Source organism: Nannospalax galili, unplaced genomic scaffold (genome assembly GCF_000622305.1).
Source record: "Nannospalax galili isolate Female #2095 unplaced genomic scaffold, S.galili_v1.0 scaffold43, whole genome shotgun sequence".
NCBI lineage: Eukaryota > Metazoa > Chordata > Mammalia > Rodentia > Spalacidae > Nannospalax > Nannospalax galili.
The window spans coordinates 8,057,667-8,077,612 of record NW_008353342.1 but is presented as its reverse complement, the minus strand read 5'-3'; the positions used below and the strand labels follow the sequence as shown (position 1 = coordinate 8,077,612).

The following is a 19,946-nucleotide window of genomic DNA, read 5'->3' as shown; positions in this document are numbered from 1 at the left end:
TTTTGGGCGGGTTTATTTTGAGATATTTTAATTTTTTTTTTTTTTTTTGCAGCTATTGTGAAGGGGAATTTTTCCATGTGCTTTCTCTGATTGCTTGTTATTGGCATATAGAGAGGCTACTGACTTTTTTAGGTTAATTTTGTAAACTGCCACTAAACTCGTGTTAATAATTTCTAGTTTTCTGGTGGAATTTTTGGTGTCTCTTAGATACAATATCATGTCATCTGCAAAAAGGAATAATATGATCTCTTCCAGTTATTACTCCTTTAGTTTCCTGCTCTTGTCTTATTGCTCTTGCAAGAGTTTCAAGCACTATGTTAAAGAGAAGTGGAGATAGTGGCAGCCTTGTCTGGTTCTGGATTTCAATGGAATGCTTCCAGTTTTTTGAATGATATTGGCTGTGGGTTTGTTATATATGGCTTTAATTATGTTGAGGTATGTTCCTGCCAGTCCATTTCTCTCTAGGACTTTGCATGTTGAATTTTGTCAAAGGCCTTCTCTGCATCTATTGAGATGACCGTGTGGTTCTTGTGTTTGAGCCCATTGATACGATTTATGACATTTATTGACTCTACGTATATTGAACCATCCCGGCATCTCTAGGAAAAACCCGACTTGATCATGGTGGATGATCTTTTTGATGTATGTCTGTATGCAGTTTGCAGGTATTTTGTTGAAAATTTTTACATCTATGTTCATTAAGGATATGGGTCTATAGTTTTCTTTTTTGGTTGTATCTTTACCTGGCTTTGGTATTAGAGTGATGCTGGGTTCATAGAAGGAATTTGGAAGTTCTCCCTCCATTTCAATTTTTCTGAATAAATTAAGTAGTATTAGATATAGATCTTCTTTAAATGTCTGACAGAATTCTGCTGTAAATCCACCTGTTCTTGGGCTTTTTTTAGTCGGGATGTTTTCTGTTACTGTTTCAATTTCCTTTTGTGTTATGGATCTATTTAAGCTGTTAATCTCTTCTTGGTTTAGTTTTGGTGGTTCCCATGCCTTTAGGTATCCATCCATTTCTCTGAGGTTTTCAAATTTAGTAACATATAGGTTTTTAAAGCCCTTATAATGGTCTGTATCTTTCTGGTGTCTTTTGTGATATTTCCCCTTTCATCTCTGATTTTGTTGATTTGAAGGTGCTCTTTTCTTTCTTTTGGTTAACTGGGCTAGCGGTCTGTCAGTCTTGTTTATCTTTTCAAAGAACCAGCTCTTGGATTTGTTGTTTCTTTGTATTGTTTTCTTTGTTTCAATTTCATTAATTTCTGCCCTGAAATTTCTTCTTGTCTGCTGGGTTTGGGTTTCATTTGCTGTTGCTTTTCAAGTGTGTTGAGTTGCAACATTAACTCATTTATTTGTGTTCTTTCTGATTTTTCAATGTAGGCACTTAAAGCTATAAACTGCCCTCTACGGAAAGCTTTCAGTATGTCCCAGAGGTTTTGTTGTGTTGTATTGTCCTTTTCCTTTAGTCCCAGGAATACTTTTATTTCTTTCTCGATTTCTCTTTTGACCCATTCATCATTCAGGAGTGTGTTGTTTAATCCCATGTGTTCATGTGGTGATTAGGGCTTCTTCGGGTGTTGATTGTAAACTCTATTGCATTGTGGTCTGATAGAATGCTTGGAATTATTTCAGTCTTGTTGTATTTGTTGAGGTTTGTTTTGTGCCCCAGTATCTGGTCAATTTGGGAGAAGGTTCCATGGGGTGCTGAGTAGAAAGTATGTCCTTTGGTGCTGGCTTGGAATACTTGGTAGATGTCTGTTAGGTCCATTTGATATATGGTATTGTTTAATTCAGATGTCTCTCTGTTATCTTTCTGCCCTGTTGACCTATCTAATGGAGACAGTGGGGTATTAAAGTCCCTACTATTAATGAGTTGAGATTAATCTGGGTCTTAAAGTCCTGTAGTATTGTTTTTATGAAGTTGGGTGCACCAGAGTTTGGGGAATATATGTTCATGATTGTAATATCAGCATTTATTGTTCCTTTGATCAGAATGAAGTGGCCCTCTATCTCTTCCGATTAGTTTTAGTTTAAAGTCTATTTTGTCAGATATTAGAATTGCTACGCCTCCTTTTTTCTTAGTACCATTTGCTTGGTATATTTTTTTCCGTCCTTTCACTTTAAGATAGTGTCTGTCCTTGAAAGTGAGATGAGTTTCTTGCAGACAACAAAAAGATGGGTTTTGTTTCTTAATCCATTCGCCTAGTCTGTCTCTTGACTGGGGAGCTCAGTACATTAATATTTAAAGTTATTAATAAAAGATGTGTATTGAATCCTGTCATTTTTATTTCTGTTTACATTCTTGATATAGCTGTACTTTTCCACAGTTATACCTTCATGGAATTTCTTTCCAGAACCCCTTGGGTGTAGTTGTTCCTTTCTTCAGCTCTTTGTATTGCTTCCAGAACTCTCTGAAGAGCTGGTTTTGTGGACATGAATTCCTTCAGCCCATTTATGTCATGGAAGATTTTTCTTTCCCCTTCAACTATAATAGATGTTTTAGCTGGGTAAAATAATCTGGATTGGCATCTGTGTTCATGGAACTGGAAATCCTTTGGTCCAGGCTCTTCTGGCTTCCATAGTTTGCACTGAAAAGTCAGCTGTAATCCTGATGGGCTTTCTTTATATGTGACTTGTTGTTTTTGTTTTGGGGGCTTTCAGTGTTGTCTCTTGATTTTGTACATTTAGTGTTTTTACTATGATGTGCTGTGGAGAGTTTATTTTCTATTCCTGTCCATTTGGTGTTCTATATGCTTCTTGTATTTATATAGGCATGTCTTTCTTTAATTTTGTGAAATTTTCTTCTACAATCCTTTTGAAGATTTGTTCCATACCATTATCTAGAGATTCTCTCATTCCTTTGGTCTTTTTATGGTGTCACACAATTCCTGTATATTGCATTCTTGTGATTTCTTAAATTTTTCATAATCTTTGCTTGAGTGATCTAGTTCGTCCACTTTATCTTCTAGTCTTGATATTCTGTTTTCCATTTCATTCATCCTATTGGGGAGGCTTTCTCTTTTTGTTTCCAATTGACTTACTGAGTGTTTCACTTCCTTCTTTATTTGTGCCTGAGTATTCTTCTGCCAGAGTTCATCTCCAGCTGAGTCCGGAGCCTGAAGGGGTGAAGGTAACTGCGGCAGCAAAAATGAGTGTACCAGAAACCATCGTTTCAGTTCTAGTAGAGACTGTTGACTGTCTCGCTCAGGAGAGATCAGCCCAAATAGCTTCTTCTTTCCTTCTTTCAAAAAGCAGCCTTCTACCACCTTTATTTATAATTAGAAAGCTTACAATAGCAGTAAAGCATCAGACCATAAATCAAACCATGAGTTTGCACAATATTTTTCAGTGTGCAATATTTTTTAATAATCGCAGTAAAAGGAAGGTACAAAATTCAATTATTAACCTTTTCTTAACATAGCCAAGCAATGTCTTTATTGTTTACTTTATAGCCTTGCAATTTCTATTTTACCATAGAAGTGTAAGACAACCTGTCCCCATTTGCCCTTTAATTCTTTGAATTTAATATTTACATGTTGGCATGTATATTTGAGAAAATTATTTTTCTCATGGGAACGGGAATTACCAAGTCTTTTTATTTATTGTCTAACCAATTTTCTGATATCTTTTTCCCTCTCCCTTTTGCTATTTTTTCCTGAACGTTTTGTATTTGAGTCATATGATTATTTTCTCTATTTCAATATCCTTTATTATTTTGTTGCCATTTATCTTTAAGGGCTTTTTGAATCACTTTTAGTCTTTGTAAAAGAATAGACAATTTTCCTTCAGAGGTCATGCACCACCAGCTTTTTACTGACCTATCTAATCTTTCTATCCAAGAGGGAGTTTTCCCTAAGTCAAGTAGTTTTTCCTTATACCAGACTTTAGTCTCAATAGTCAGGGTTAAAATCATACACTCCTGTAAAAGGCAGCAGAGCATCTAGAGATTGCATGCTATCTTTTCCTTTTGGGGGAAACCAAGCCTCATTATTATTCACAAATGTAGGTCCAAACCGGGTCACAGTCATAGGAGGAAGTCACGTATCTTTTTACTTTTGTTTTGTTTCAGTAACATGATAATTCTGCTAAAGGCAGAGATTTCCCCGGCTTAGTTTCCCATTCCGTCATCAGAGTTGGTTATCAGAATACTTAAAGAAGAGAAGGTCATACAAATTATAAAAACCAGGAGTAATTGGGGAAGGGATTTCCACCAAAAGAGCAGTGGCCATCGGCTTTCAGCTGGAACTTTGTCAAACAACAGTCTTGCCAAGAACCATGGAACTCTTGGAGCTACCATTCTTCATTATTTCTAACTCTTTTCTGAATTCATTCCGAAGGTTATCCCTATCTTCCTTCAGTTCTTTGATTTCATTTGTGTGTTCTTTAAATTCACTGAATTCTTTTATCATGTTTATAATTGTTCTTTTGAGTTCCATGTCCTGCATTATCTCTAGGGGGTTCTCATTGTACTCCCCTAGAGGACTGTTGGTATTTGGTGGGGAAATGTTATTTTGGTTTTTCATGCTACTAGTTTTTCTCTGTGATTTTGACATGGATTTCTTTTTCTGATTCTTGTGTGAGACTCAAGCCTTCAAGTTTAGGTCTGCTTCTTTTTGTGAACTTTATGCGTCTTTGTGTTTACTTTTTGGGCGTGAAAAGCTGGTTCCTCTAAACTTCCAGTTCTTACTTTTGATTTTATATTGGAGTTGCTGGATTGCTTTTGTCTTCAGGAGTTCCCACAGAGGCCCAAGTCAGATGAGGATCAGATGCTCTCAGGCTTTCTCCTAAGAACTGGATCCCTCCAGGAAAGAATTTGGCCTCAGGAATTTGGGGGGTTGGACTGGTCTGGGAGCCGGCCCAGGAAAGATGCTGGTCTAGGGCAGCTGGTGGCCAGAGATGAAAAGGAAGATGGGGGTGGGAAGTGGCCCCATGGGCTACTGGGGACTGCACTGAGGAGCTGGGTTGGTCTGGATTCAAAGCGTCAGGAAGAGGAAAGGTCAGCCCTGGTGTCCAGGGAAGAGGCTGGAGGGTTGTGCAGGCCCAGGGAAGCAGAGGGAGGTGAGGGCAGGGCCAAGCCCAGAAGCAGTGCTCCTGGGGACCCAAGAAGGAGCTGAGTTGGTCTGGATGCAAAGGATCAGGAAGCAGTGGTGGTTCCCCGGGTGTCTGGAGCACCAAGACAAGGGATGGGACAGGACCCAGGCTAGGAGGAGAGACCCGCTGGGGAGATGGGAGGGTGAATGAGGCTGGGGGAGTCAAGGCGCAGAGGGCGCAATCGACTTACCACGGAGAAAGAGACCTGCAGATTGGAGAGAGGCCTATGGGTCATACAGGCCCACAGAAGCAGCCATTTTTTAATGCAGATAACACTTAGATGTTTGCACCTGTGTCTCTAATCGCTGTATATCTGACTATTACTAGTCACAGTCGTTCACTTTCTGGGATCCTTAGCAATGGAGCATGGATATAAATTCATCAGGTAGATTTCAGTGGTAATGTTTTTCATATCCACTAATTAACATTAAGCAAATTTTTATGCTTCTTCCTTAAATATAACTTTTTTAAATTTGATTTTTGTGTGTATTTCATACAGAACATCCCAAATGGTCTTATTCATCTTTATACCTGCACCCCAAATGTCACCCTCCCATACACTCTCCACCCCCCACCACCACTGGACCCATATACTCTGTCATCCCTATTACTGCCCACTGTGTTGTCAGTGCCCCCAGGCGTTCCCCAGTACTAGTCCCATCTGGTGAGTCTAGTCAGCCTTTCTAGAGTCCTTTGTTTTAGGAAGATCCCCTCTTCCTCATCTATCGGTAACCAGTTGCCAACATTCCTTTAGATAAGATTGTGGTGTTACTAGGGGAGATGTGGATAAAAATGGGGTTATTTTAATGGGGGGGGGGCTTACACATGGAACCTTAGGGATAAAGGGAAAGAAAGAGCTCAAGAGAGGTGGGACCACAGAAGAAGGGTATTATTAAGGGAGAAATGGGGGCACTTTAAATGGGGAAACCATGGTGAAAGGGTTAGACAGTGAGAGAGATAATGCCTCGCTATTTAAAAGAAAAAAAAAAAAATGAGGGACCCATATTAGTCTACCTTACTAACAAAGTATACATACAACTAGTTCAAGGGACAAAATATATGTCTAGTCAAAGTTTATCTGAAAACATTTGGTCTTTTCCCAAGCTTTATCTACCTAGCACATAGTAATTAAAAGTACCAGACTGGTGGAACTAACCTTCTTGGATGTTTAACAGACATACTTTGAGGCCTATAATAATTTGGTCAGAGGGACATAAAGGACACTTTTTGCTCCTTGCCCTCCTAGGTCAACTAGTTCCAGGGGACTATGAGCATCCCTCAAAATGTCCTGTAGTGGTGGTAGGTCACCTGTCCTCTTTATCAAAGAGGCCGAGGAGACCCCACCAGATGGACTTGAACCAGTGTCCAGTCCACAAAGAGGAGGGTCAACACAGAGGAATCATTTCCTCCATGCTTCCAAGTGAAGCCAACCATGGTGGAGCAGGACCTCTGACTTATCTTCACCACAACAGAGGTGTACCTACCTGCATGCAGGCAATATACACATACACATAAAATAAAAATAATAAAAAATATCTATTAAAAAGAATAAAAATAAATTGGTTTATTTGGGCCAACTCTATGGTCATAAACACCCAAAAGGAAAGTATAACCAAAAAGTAAAGTGATCAGTAAATTTCTTTAATAGTCCATGCGTATAGCTAAAGGCTACATAACAAGAAACAATGCCTTCCTTTGAGTTGTAGGCCAGAGTGGCCCAAGAGACTCCCAGACAGTACACAGCACAGAACTGGGAAAATGAACAGCAGATACCTAGATATTTGTACACCAGTGTTGACAGCATTGTTCACAGTAGCCAAAAGAAAAGGCCACATAAATGGTGACTGGCAGATGAATAGTATAAAAAGTAGGAACTGTGCATGCCATGGGATGTTACTCAGCCTTGAAACAAAGAAAACTTGAATTGTGTTAAGTTGTAGGTGAAACTTGAAGAAGACTTTATGCTTAGTGAAATAAACCAATTACAAGAAGTCAAATGTTGTATGCATGCATATGATGAGTAGTCAGATTCATAGATACAAAAAGCACAGTGATGTTTGTGGGGATTGGGTTAGGGAGAACTTGGGAAGAATTGCAAAGGCTGGGAGGGATTGCTTAGTGAATGTAGTCTCCATTTCAGACAATATAAAGTTCTACACCCAGATGATGAGGATGGATCGAGAAAGTTTAGCATACCTAGCATTGCAGATATAATTAGGAATGACCGCATGGTGGTGGTATGTTGTGTACATTGTACCATAATACTGACAGTGTAGGGTTATCAGCAGCCACATGTAAATCTACAGTTACCATGAAGCTTAGTTTTAAAAGCTCCACAAGTGCCAACAAGATGTCTCAGTGAGTATAAAAGCACTTGCCATGAGAGTGCAATCCCCAGAACCCACATAAGGCAGAAGAGAGAACTTTCACTACAAAGCTTTCCTCCCACCTCCACTGATTAACTGTGGCAAATGCTCCCCTCCTACATACACATCATGTACACACAGAAAAAATTAAAAGTAAAGTAGCCTTTTAAAACTTAACATGTCCAGATAATACCGGCTTGAAGGCTGCTGAACTAGAATTTATGAAGAATTTACTTGTGTAGAGGAGAAGACTAAAGATACTCAGTTCTGGTATCTTCATTGTCTCCCCAGGTATACCTTGAAAGGCTCTTGACATATGCAGAGATTGACATCTGCCCCGCCAACTGGAAGCGCATTGTTCTCGGGGCGATCCTGCTGGCCTCCAAGGTATGGGATGACCAGGCTGTGTGGAACGTAGATTACTGCCAGATCCTGAAAGACATCACAGTGGAAGACATGTAAGTGGGGACATCATTACATCTCAGAACTGCCTGATAAGGGGACCACATCCCTTTTGGGTTGTCTGAACAGTATAGAGTGAATGAATTTGGCTAAATGTCTGTCATGAGCTAGCCCAGCAACGACCTGGCTATGGAAATACAGCAAACTGTATTTCTTGTCTTTGAATTGTGAACAGGTACTAGCAACACTTTCTGGCTTTTAAAAGCAGTTTACTAAAATTCAGTTATAGGTAAACATGCTTTTTTCTTTCATGAGGAAGGTGTATGCCAGCACACTAAGGGTTCATATTTAGACTCCAGTCTTACATCAGACCAGTAACAGTGCTAGCATTTCTCTGTGGGCAGCAACCCTGACCCATGAAGCTCAGGAGCTAAATTAGGACCTGTTTCCATTCAGCTTCAGAGAGCATGTTCCCTGCTTTGGTATATTTGGCAAGTTCAGTTACTGGAAGTTAGTCTTGTATTCCTGGGGCCTGATGTAGGCCAGCAAAATCTGGCCATTCTCTCTCCCCAACCCAGTGGAGCAGGCTCCCAGGGCTGTGTGAGGGTTCCCTATGAGAATTCTTAGCAGAAGACCTATACACAGAGCCAGACCTCTGTTTCAGGGAAAGAGAAAAGTGAAAGGAGTTGTAGAACCACTCAGCCCTAGAAGCCACCTGGAGTCTTTTGTGGTTTGTCATCACTTGTAGCACTTCTTGCTTGGCTTAGGTCTTCAGCCAACCTCTTTGAGAAAGCTTCTGGCCAGAGGTTACCAACTGTATCCTAATCACATGTGTTCCTGGGCCCAGTAATCCTGGGGTAAGGATCTTCACAAAGCCCAACTGCTACCCATATGAGGGAGTCACCAGGCTGTGGGCACATTTGCACACCAATCCTTGATCCTCACCAGCCTGTGGCCCTCTTTGTGCCTGCTTCCTGCTCTACTGGCACCTCATGCTGCAATGCCCCTTGAAGCACCTTTGTCCTCAGGCCTCTGCTACAGACCTGGGAGCCCTTCCCTTGTCCTGTTTCTTTATCAGAGTAAGAAGTATCACATTTGATCAGAATGATTTCACAAGAAACAAAATTCTTTACCATGTTTCATGGTGAAAGGAGCTACTAAATGGTGATACTCAGACCACATAGGAAACAGGCACTTGGTACAAGATGGTGAAGACTCTGGTGTTTCTTATTAGGGGAAAGAAACCTTATTAGGGGTTCTTTCATCAGACTGCATTGCACACTGAGGATTGACTTCCTGTTGTCCTTTCCTGTTGGTATAGGGTTGATAATGTCACCAGCAAACTGCTGTGGGTGGAGCTGCTTGTTTCTCTAACAATTGTATCCACCTGGGGAAAACAGTTACTCCTAAATAACTTATCATTATATCCTAGATGCTTCCAGAAGAGAGATACAAAGTATAGATAGCACAGAATCATGGAAGGAAAGGGAAAGTCCAGCGGGAAGAAGCTGCTCTTATTCTCAGCCCCGCAACCTGCAGGATCACAGGACCAGCATAAGTGGACTTTCCTGTTTGAAACTTTGAGGAAGGCCTGTGGTGTAGCTCAGTGACTTGCACGGCATGTGCAGGGCTGTGGGTTGCACCCCTAGCACCACAAAGTATCAGAACAGAGGCCAGCAGTGATGGGTAGTATGTTAGTCCCCAGGCTATGATGAAGGCCATAATACTCATTTCTTAGCATTCTCCCTATCTAAATAGGAACATGAGAAAGTAAAAATAGCAGGTAGGTTATTTTCAGCTACTAGGAATATTTATGAAAGCAGTAGCAATGGTAATGATAATACTCAATTGCTGAGTCTTCTCTAGACACAAAGGAACAACTTTTGTGTATTCATTGATTTCTCATAGTTACCCATGAGCTATTATTAATACCCATGTATTGCTGTTATTCTTCCCATAAAGATGATGCTGAGGCTCTGCAGAATTAAATATGGTGCCCAGGGCCCTTGGCTAATAAGTGATAAAGCCATAATTTATATTCCATTATGAACAACTGAAGCTGAAATTGTTTGAATTATCTAGTATTATTTTTTAAATGACAGTTATTTTTTGGAATTCATTTTCTACATAGAGAAGCTAGAAAATTAGACCAAAATTCATTCAGCTGAGATTAAATTATTGTCAAAAATTGCTTGGAGGCTGGAGATGTAGCACAAAGATTTGCCTAGCATGGTGAAGGCCCTGGGTTTGCTGCCACACACACACACACACACACACACACACACACACACAAAACCCATGACTGCAAAAGAGAAATTATTTTGTTAAAGATAGTTTAAATATGTTGGGGGGGGTTGGTTAAGCCTCTAATAAATACCTTATGAAGTTGGTTCTTTTGCTGTTTTTTCAAATTAGGATTTTCTTAAAACTGCCTTTTTGTTGTTGTTTTGAAACAGTCTCCCTGTAGCCCCAGCTGGCCCAGAACTCCCCATGTAGACCGGGCTGGCCTTGAACTCACAGCAGTCCTCCTGCCTTTGCTTTCCAAGTGCTGGAATTAGAGGTGGAACCCTCACCCTGTGACTGTATTAAGGCAAGTTTAATAATGGTACTTGTACACAAGTTCTACTTGTTGCATATTTTGTCAAAAGAATAGTCATGAGTTTTTAGCTTGGTTTCTGCCCTGTCTTTGAACCTTGTTGGTGACCATGCTGCCCCATTGCCAGGCAAACCATGTGCTGAATCTCATGAGATCTTGTGGCATTTGATGATGGGTCAGTGCCATTGGTGGAGCAGAGGAGGAAGGCATACAGAGAGCATTTGTTCTAGAGTGCAATCTGTAGCCAGGTATAATAGCCCACTCCTGTAATCCTCAGCACTCAGAAGTGAAAGCAGGAGGATCTGCAGTTCAGTTAGATTATAATAATCCTCATGAAGAAACTGGAGGACACCTGAGTCTGAGCCGCTCAGGGCAGGCAGAGCCAGGGCTTCCTGTACCCCTCACTTCGCCTGGTTTTGGAAACTCTGACCTGTCATGCTAGCTGCCATCTCGCCTGACCATGTAGCAGTCTGTTGAGATGCTTGAGTGATGCTCCCTCCGCTTGTTTTGGGAGCCACAGTGCTTGCTTTGAATATGCTGCTAATCTGTGGTGTGTGTTAGCATGGAAAGCTATTCTCCAGAGGAAACCAATTTTCCAGAGGAAAATTGGTTATGATGTATGTGGAGATCTTAGATGTAAAGATTCTGTCTCTGCAAAGGAAAGAAGGTAGCAGGAGGGGATTCTTTTTAGTAGAGCTTGTCAGCAAGGAGGGGAAAAGCCCTGTATGGTGTTCACAGTGCTATGCTGAGGGGTGTCGTCTCTGTATCTGTTTGGAGAAACACATTGGGTAACTGACCACAGAGGTCTTCACACTTTCTTGCTTATTCATCCCTAGAAGAAAATTCTGTCTCTATATTAGACTTTTAAAGTAATCCTAAAACTTTTTCAGTAGGTATGTCAGTAGACACCTATAATTCCAGTGCTTAGGAGGCTGGTATAGGAGGATCATGAGTTCTAGCTACATACAAGACACCATTTCAGAGAACACAAAGGCCCCACTTCTTTTCACCACAATTTGCAGTGCATTTTGAATGATGCTGTTTTAAAATTGTACATGGGAACTAGAGCTTGAATGTCACCATTATCTGTGTCCTCAGAGCCTGAGGTTTTAGACTGTCTCCTATCTCTTTGAATTCATTACTTCTCCAGTTTCCTCCTATTTAATATTTTCCTTGAAATTATCTGTGGTGATTGTTTTGTTTTTGTTGCTGTTTTGTTTTGTCTCTTTGAGACAAGGTCTTTCTGAAGCCCCAACTGGCCTCCGACTTGCTATAGAGACCAGGCTGGCCTCAATCTCACAAAGATCTGCCTATCTCTGCCTCCTGAGTGCTAGGATTAAATGTATGTACCACCATGTCTGGCCCTTGAAATTATCTGTAACAGAATACTCTCTCTCCCTCTCCCTCTCCCCCTCCCTCTCTCTCTCTCGTGCTATTTTCTGAACTTACAATATTCTAATTTTTAAAAACATCCTCAGGTCTGAATCATCTTTAGCACACAATAGATCAAAGAGTATCAAGAGTTAGGTATGGTGGCACATACCTATAATCCCAACACTCAGAAGGCTGCCAAGTTCCAGGGCAGCCTGGACCCTGTCTCAGAAAACAAACAAAAAATATAAATATCTTACAAATTATGAAATAAACTAAAATCTTGTGGGGAGTAAATCTCTTAATGAGATTGACACAGCTGTTTTTTTTCTTCCATTAGTTAGTTTTTTCATATATTATCATTACCTAATGATGTAAGTTTTCTTCCCATTTGTTCCTTACTGTCTATAATAGCTGAGGAAATATGTTCATGATTTACAGAGGATCTTGTTATAATAGCATCACTTGGGTTGGGCATGGTGGCACATGCCTCTAATCCCAGCACTTGGGAGGCAGAGGCAGCCTGATCTCTGAGATTGAGGCCAGCCTGGTCTACATACTGAGTTCCAGGCTAGCTGGGGCTATAGGGAGACCGTGTTTCAATAAATCTAAGTAAATAAACTCTAATAACATTAATCAGGTCTGTTGATGCTTTCTGAATTACATGCTAAAATCATAGTCACCTGTTAATACAAATTACTTAAATGAAGCCAGGTATGGGATGTATGCCTTTAATCTCAGCACTTGGAAGGCAAGAGGCAGGTGGATCTCTATAAAGCCAGCCTGATCTACAGGAGCCAGTTCCAGGCCAGCTGGGGCTACAGGGAGACCCTGCCTTAGATAAAAAACCTTAAACGAGTCTACCAGCCACTCTTATTTTGCTGGAAGCAAAAATAGGGAATGTATTAGCTGGCCACTGCACTTACTTGTTTTCTTGATACCAGCTCTGTGGGGGGGGGGGGGGGCGGAGAGAGAGAGATTGAAATTGGAACCTTGGGTATCAGTTCTCATCTTCCACCTTGAGATGGGTCTCTGTTGCTGGCCACTGCATGTGCCAGGCTGGGTAGCCCATGAATTTCTAAGGATTCTCCTTTCCTGTACCTCCTATCCTGAGGAGCAATGGGATTATACAGGTGCATTTTGCTGTGCCCAGCTTTTACATGGGTTCTGAGGATTCTGAGTCAGGTCGTCACACTTGGTGACAAGCACGCTACCCACTGAGCAATCTCCACCCCCTCCTCAGTCATTTCTAAAAGCTTGCTAAATTTTCACTTGGTGGTTTATGTGTGTTTTGATTTTTGTTTGCAAGAATCCTATAAGGGCCATTTTCATATGGCTCCTAGGGAATCCCAAATGACCAGAAGTCAAGTGTCTGAGTGTTACATGGTAGATAAGGGCACTGTAAGAGCCTCAATCTTTCCCTTCATGCCTGGTTTTGTTGCTGCTGCTGTGTTGTTGAGTTTGTGATTAAAATATGCCTATGGTGACGTTTACCATTTTTACCCTCGTTCAGTGTGGGTTTCCTCGGCAGTAAAGGAAACTTACTGTTGTGCTGTCCCTCTCCAGAAGTTCTTCATTAGTCCAACCTGAAGTCCTGTGCTTACTGGACACTAGCTCTCCCTCCCTCCAGCCTAGCCATCCTTGTGTAGCTCTGTGTGTTCCTCATGGCGCCTCACATGAGTAAATTCACACGGGCTTTTATCTTCTTGTGGCCAACTGCCCTTGTATAATGTCCTCAAGATTTGCCCATGTTAGGATGAACCATTTCCCTTTGAAGGCTGAATACTCTTTCATCATGTGCACAGTGCCCCATCTTGTTGATCCACATGCCTGCTGGTGGGCACTACTTCCTGTTGCTTCCATATTGAACTAATGTAAATCATGGTGCCTTGAATGTGCCTATGTAGTCATCTCATTGCAAGTTCTTCATTGGTTCTGGACTCCCTGAGGGTTGTTGCTGCATCCATGCCAGCTTTTGAAGTGAGCCCAGTTTTCTCAGACAAACTGGATCAGCTCATCTGAAAAACTTTCTACTCAAGTTTTGCGCTTTTAGCTTAATAAGTTTTCAGCACTTCAGTTGTGTTTCTATACAGTGTTGTGCTAATACAGTGTTTACTTCTGAAATGACCTTTTTGTTTATTGACTAGAATTTATTTATACCAGTTATTTATTATATTGTTTCCTCAGAACTACCCAAATGAGGACAGGAAATTCATCAAGTCCATTTTCTTTGCATCACTGTTAGAATTTTGTTAATTTATCACATAGCAAGTGTTCAGATATCCCTTTAAATCTATTCTGTGGTTTGGAAAATAAAAATTGTGCAAACTATTTTATTTTATAAATCTTACTTTAATTTTATAGGCCAATCTAAACTCATGATCTTCCTGCCTCAACTTCCAGAGTGCTGGGATTATATAACATGTATGCCATCACACCTGCCAAAATAATGAAGATTTTCCTGTTTAGTGTCAGATTAAGCTCTTCAGTGATGTCCTTTTGCCACCAGGAGGCAGGCTATACCAACCTGGGATTACTCTTACTCTCACTTAAATGAAGCATAGTCATTTGAAGTTTAAAAAAAAAAAAGGAAAGAAAGAAATCAACCCAAATAACACTAATTTATATTCCTTAAAAGTATAAAATTCTGCACAGTATGCATTTGGCACTTGTGAGCTTTTTCAAGGCCATATAGAAACAAACAGTATGTTCCATTTATCCAAATAAATAAACCTGAAAGCGACATCACTTGGGCTTCTGAGAGCAGCTTACTTAACTAACTTACTGAACTTCCTGCCTTTTCTCCTTTATGTTGCTTGCTGAAGTTCCAGTTCATCTCTGTCCCGTAGCCTATATCTTACTAAAGCCACTAACCCACCTTGGCCTCCCTGCCCCGCCTGCTTTAAGATCTGGGTCTGGTCCCTTGTCCCAACAATAGGAGACAAGGATATAATCAGCTTCTGACACCCCAATGAGGTGGCTCACGAACACAGGTTAAAGTGGAACTCAGCACAGCATGAGGGTAAGATAGAGCTTCACTGGCTCAGGTCTGAACAGTGGTGCTCAGGGCTGACACAGGACAAGGCCCACCAGAGTTAGCTTCTGAAACAGAATGGAAAGCAGGCCTCCCACCAAGTAGGTTTCTCTGCTGAAAGCGTCCCATCTTAGCCCTGTTCCTTCCCACCAGAATGCTGTCCCTCAGGTTAGTTCCACTCTGGCTTGTATATAAAACTCAACTGACCATGAAAGTTAAATGCCCAACTGAGAAAAGTAAAAGCTAAGCACAGCTAACAGTTGCAGTGTATTGTGACAGGACAGAGGCAGGTACCCAAAGTGTGGGCCCTGTGTCTCTGAGTGCTTGTTTTCTGGGGGAAGTAACCAGGACATTAGTAACCCACATTAGTAACAAATATACCTACGTTGAAAGATGAGTGACATAAGAGGTTCTCAGTACTGAAGTTTAAAATCCACTCTGCCTGTTGCCATTCATGTTAGTCAAAATAAAAGTTACCATGTGGATCTGGATACATCTCTGCCCACTGTTGCAGCAGAGCCAGCTGCCTCAGTTCCACCATAAGAACTTTGAAAAGGTGAGTCTGCAGACCAGCTGGACCAAAGCTGGAGGGTAGGCACTCTGGCAGCCTCTTTAGCATGTCCACCCTCCCCAGCTTGATGCCCAGGCTCCTGGAGCTCCTTTAAGAACTAGGGCTAGGATTGGACTCCCCCACGAAGCCCCTAAATACTCTACCCCCTTTCCTCCAGAAGACAGGAACAACTATTGAGAAAGTGGCTTCACTTCAGCTACAGAGGCCAGCTTCTCCTGTGGGTACCTCTTGAGGCTTTTTCTGGTCTCTTCCTCAGAACTCTTGATGGCTTCATCACAGGCGAGGGATAAGCACTGTGAGATCTCAGGGAAATGAATCTAAAGTCTCCCTAATGCACTTCCTGTTGGTCATCCCAATTAGTCCTTCTGGGCTCCAGCTCAGGTGGATTTGCCTTTTAATGCCTTTTTGGTGGTTATAGTGCATGTCTGACAAGCAACTACTTAGCTTTCTTCTCTTCCTGGAGGAGTCTGGTCTTCAGTGACTTGTCAGGAATGTCAGATGGTGTACCCCTAAGTGTGACTGTTTTTTTTGTTTTTTGTTTTCCTTTACAGGAATGAGCTGGAAAGACAGTTCCTTGAATTGCTGCAGTTTAACATCAACGTTCCTTCCAGTGTGTATGCCAAGTATTATTTTGATCTCCGTTCTCTGGCGGAAGCAAATAACCTAAGCTTTCCCCTGGAGCCACTGAGCAGGGAGCGTGCGCACAAACTGGAGGTGGGTAACTTCACACAGCAGTGTAGTACACCCTCCAATTACTATGTATCCCCACCTTTAGTATCTCCCAGTATAACTGCTGTGAAATAAGGGAAGGTCCCCAGAGATATTACTGGTCAGTTCATTTAGCTGACTGTATATGTATACTACCATCCTTGTAGCAGTTTGAATTTGACCTATACTGATTGCATTTTGAAATCAAAGATTTCTTTAAGCACCCTAGTATTTAGGGTTTTACTTTGTTTTGTTGTTTTGTTTTTAAGTACAAGGCCACAAAAAAGTATTTCCCAGCATATATTTTTATAGGATGAAACTCTGAGGCAACCTTAAAAATTGAGATGCAAAAAAGCCTTTATTCTGTTGTTTGTTTGTTTGTTTGTTTTCTAAAGAATTCTTTAATGGGAGCTAGGACCTGCCTCACTGGTCATGGTCTGGGTTTAGGACTGTTGTTGCCAACCTCTGACTACTCGTTAGAATGTGTGTGCATGCAGTTTATTTCATATTCCACCAAGCTCTTCTCATCTTTCTTATGGGTAGCAGGAAAGGTAAGCTGGTAAGAAGGATCACCAGTGAGGTCCCCTTCTCCCTTGCCGTCTTGACCTTGTTCTCATTCCTTCTGGGCTTCAGTCCCTGGACAACAAGATCTTACCCATACAGCCTTCAACCACAGTGGAGCACGGGCATTCCTTTTCTGAGCTTACTGACAGCCTTGTGCTGTCTCACCATGGTGCCCTGGCAGGGCCAGTAGCCATGAATAAAACCAAACTGGATGTGGTGGATAGAGGTTCTCCCCCTTCCTACCATTGCAACCTCCAATTTATATGGACGTTTTATTTAGCAATAAAAATGTGCTTCACATTTATTTTGTTGAATAATAGTGCTCTAGTTTTACTTCTGTTGCTATGATAAAATGCCCTGACGTAAAGCACCTCGGGGGAGAAACAGTTCATTGAGAAGAATTCAGGGCAGGAACTCCAGGCAACCAGCCACCTTACATATAAGAGCAGCTAAAGAATAGACACATGCATGCTTAGTGAGCAGCTAGCTTCTCTACTCTTCCATAGTCCAGGGCTCCAGATCAGGGAATGCTGCTTCCCACATTGGCAGTTCTCTCCACATCAATTAAGGCACTGGACAATCCCTCATTGAGACTCTCTCTCCAACTGACTTTAGGCTGTGTCAGCTTGACAATTAACCATCACAGCTATCTTGGTTCCTGTTCATTGTATTTCTACTCATCAGCTTTGGCAGAAAGGTTTGAGTTTTCTCTTGAGAAGTCTTGGGAATTACAGAGTTAAGAAAGCACAGACATTTAAAAAGCAAATCTTGCTGGGCTTGGTGGCGCATGCCTTTAATCCCAGCAGGCAGATCTCTGTGAGTTCAAGGCCAGCCTGGTCTACATAGTGAGTTCCCAGGACAGCTGGGGCTACTGGGAGACCCTGTCTCAAAAGGACCAAAAAAAAAAAAAAAACAAATCTTACGAAGGAAACAGTGAAACAGTAGAAGAGACTGGATGTCTAACATTGGGATTAAGACAAAACTTCAGGGGGATTTGGGGAATATGATCATTTTGCTGTCATTCAACCTGTTCAGATCTGCCACACATTGCTCTTGAACATGCTCGTGTACAGAAGAGGACAGAGCAGATCACCTTTGCAAGCTGATTGTTGTTCTTTGAAATAAATTACTCTGTCCAGGTGCTAGAGAAATGAGAAAGCTACCATCACCACAAAGATCTACAGTAAGAGGGAACGTTGCTATCTGTTGCTATTATGTATTTAGATTCACACTGCCTGTGCGAAACAGCATGTGCTGATCTTAGATAAGCGCACTTGATCGAAGAACAGCTCTGATGGCTCCTAAGGAATCTGACTTGTATTTTTCTAGTGTGCTACTTGTGTCATGTGTGGCATGCTTTGGGTGAGGGTTCTTGGTCTGGTGGTCTGTTTTCCCAGTTCACCACTCGTTGGGATAAGGATAGTTTCTCTTCCTGGCCATCTTGTACACTGCCACTGGAATCTTTCTAAAATGCAGTTTTGAATTTTAAAATGTTATCATAAATCACTGACAGCTTTGTGCTGGCTACAGACTAAGGCCTTTCAAGCCTGGCCCTTGCTGGCCTCTCTGTCCCTGAACCTGAAAAGTCACTAATGCCTACTGTATCAGGTCTCCCTGCCAGGGCAAAGCCCTAGACATGTGGATCTGCAAATCCTCATTGTGGGTGACCCTCACAGATGCCATCCTCCTTGCAAGTGTCCTTCACAGTAGAATCAGGTGTTCTTTTATGTCTTCCAAGATCAGGAGACCCTTTGTGGTATCCAGATTCTGCTGTCTTGGCTGAGCTGGGGTGTGCCCACCCATCCAGCACATCCCCACAGTGGGAGTCTTCTACTGGGAGGGCACAGGCAGCCAACAGTGGCTTAGTAAAGAACCCAACTAGTATGTTAGAAAGGAGAAGCAGAATGGGATTGGAGCTCCTCTGCTGAATGAAGAGGCCCTGTGAGCTGGCAAAGGTGGCAGCCTTGCAGAGCCCCTGGCTGAGGAGTCCCTCAGGCCTAGTGTGTGCCCTGACCCACACTATCTTTCTTCCTTTCAGGCCATCTCTCGTCTCTGTGAGGACAAGTACAAAGACCTGAGAAGACCCACCAGGAAGCGGTCAGCAAGTGCTGACAACCTGACTCTGCCACGGTGGTCCCCAGCCATCATCTCCTAACTGGGGTACCCACTGAAGGCCATGCCATCCCTCAGCTTCTCCTTTTGTTTGAGAAAAGACGAACTTGGGGTGGTTTGTTTCGTTTTTTTCTTTTCCTTGTGTTTTTAACTCATAGCCCCATTCGGGCCTCCTTCAGTCCTGCCTCCACACGGCATGGCTGCACATGCTGAGGCTTTGAGGAATGTGAGATCAGTGTTCTGGAAACCTGGTAGCAAGTGTTACTGGCCTACATGAACAGCACTTTCTTCACGGAGGAAACAGACTCTAATTAGACCTGAAGGAAGAAATGAAGAGAAGGGAAGTCATGTTGAGTCAGAGAGAGTACTTGGTGGCTCGGATGTTCAGAGGTCCCCTCTGGTCGCGTAGATAGCAGATGGAGTCACTTGGTAGGTAGCACAGTAAAGTAAGGAGTGCCATGTGCCCTTCGGATCAGTATGCTCTGTAAGACTTCCTGCATTCCTTCTTGCTGCTTTCTGGGATTTGGGGGATTTTTGTTTGTTTTTATCTGGTTTGGTTTTGGTCCCACAGAGCAGAGAATATAGTTTGTACCCACCACAGCACAGACATCCAAATAAATAGTACTGGTTGTTTCTCTCTGCACTATTTTTGCGAGCTGTCTTCTGAGCTTTCTTCCTCACAAGTAAGATGTGCTTATGTTTCCACACACCTGTGTTTTGTATTGTTCTGCAGTGGCAGACTTGACTGTAGTGCTAAACCAAAAGTATCCCTCTCCCTCCCTCTTCACTCCAAGAACATTCTAGATCACACAGGTGCTCGTGCCTTCCAGTTTTCTTGCAGTTGGTTGTTTTGTTTCTGTTGTCCCTCCCTACCGCCACCTCCCTGGTTTTCTTTTTCTGCTGACATGAAGGTGTGATTACAAAGCTCAGTCAGACTTTGTGGCTGAACGCAAAGGTCCTCAGCATGGCTGTCCTAGATGGAGAGGTATCCAGGGAGCTGGGTTTGCTGTGTCCCTGTGCTCCCCTCCCAGTCGTTCTTTACTTCCGTGTCCATTGTTGCAAGCAATATTCTTCTCAACTTTTATATGTTTACTTTAAATCAAAGTTAGTCTATTTGTATAAAAATTT

General features: G+C 42.1%; 1 protein-coding gene across 1 annotated transcript in view; it reads left to right on the top strand.

Annotated features, from left to right (window-relative positions):
- Positions 1 to 19,461, top strand: part of Ccny (cyclin Y) — a 185,200-nt gene extending 165,739 nt beyond the window's left edge. Inside the window, exons 8-10 of the mRNA XM_008850569.2 lie at positions 7,752 to 7,918; positions 15,986 to 16,148; positions 18,745 to 19,461. Coding sequence (XP_008848791.1) covers positions 7,752 to 7,918; positions 15,986 to 16,148; positions 18,745 to 18,861 — 447 coding nt within the window. The 3' untranslated portion in view covers positions 18,862 to 19,461. The remainder of the gene's footprint in view (positions 1 to 7,751; positions 7,919 to 15,985; positions 16,149 to 18,744) is intronic.
- The last annotated feature ends 485 nt before the right edge of the window (positions 19,462 to 19,946 follow it).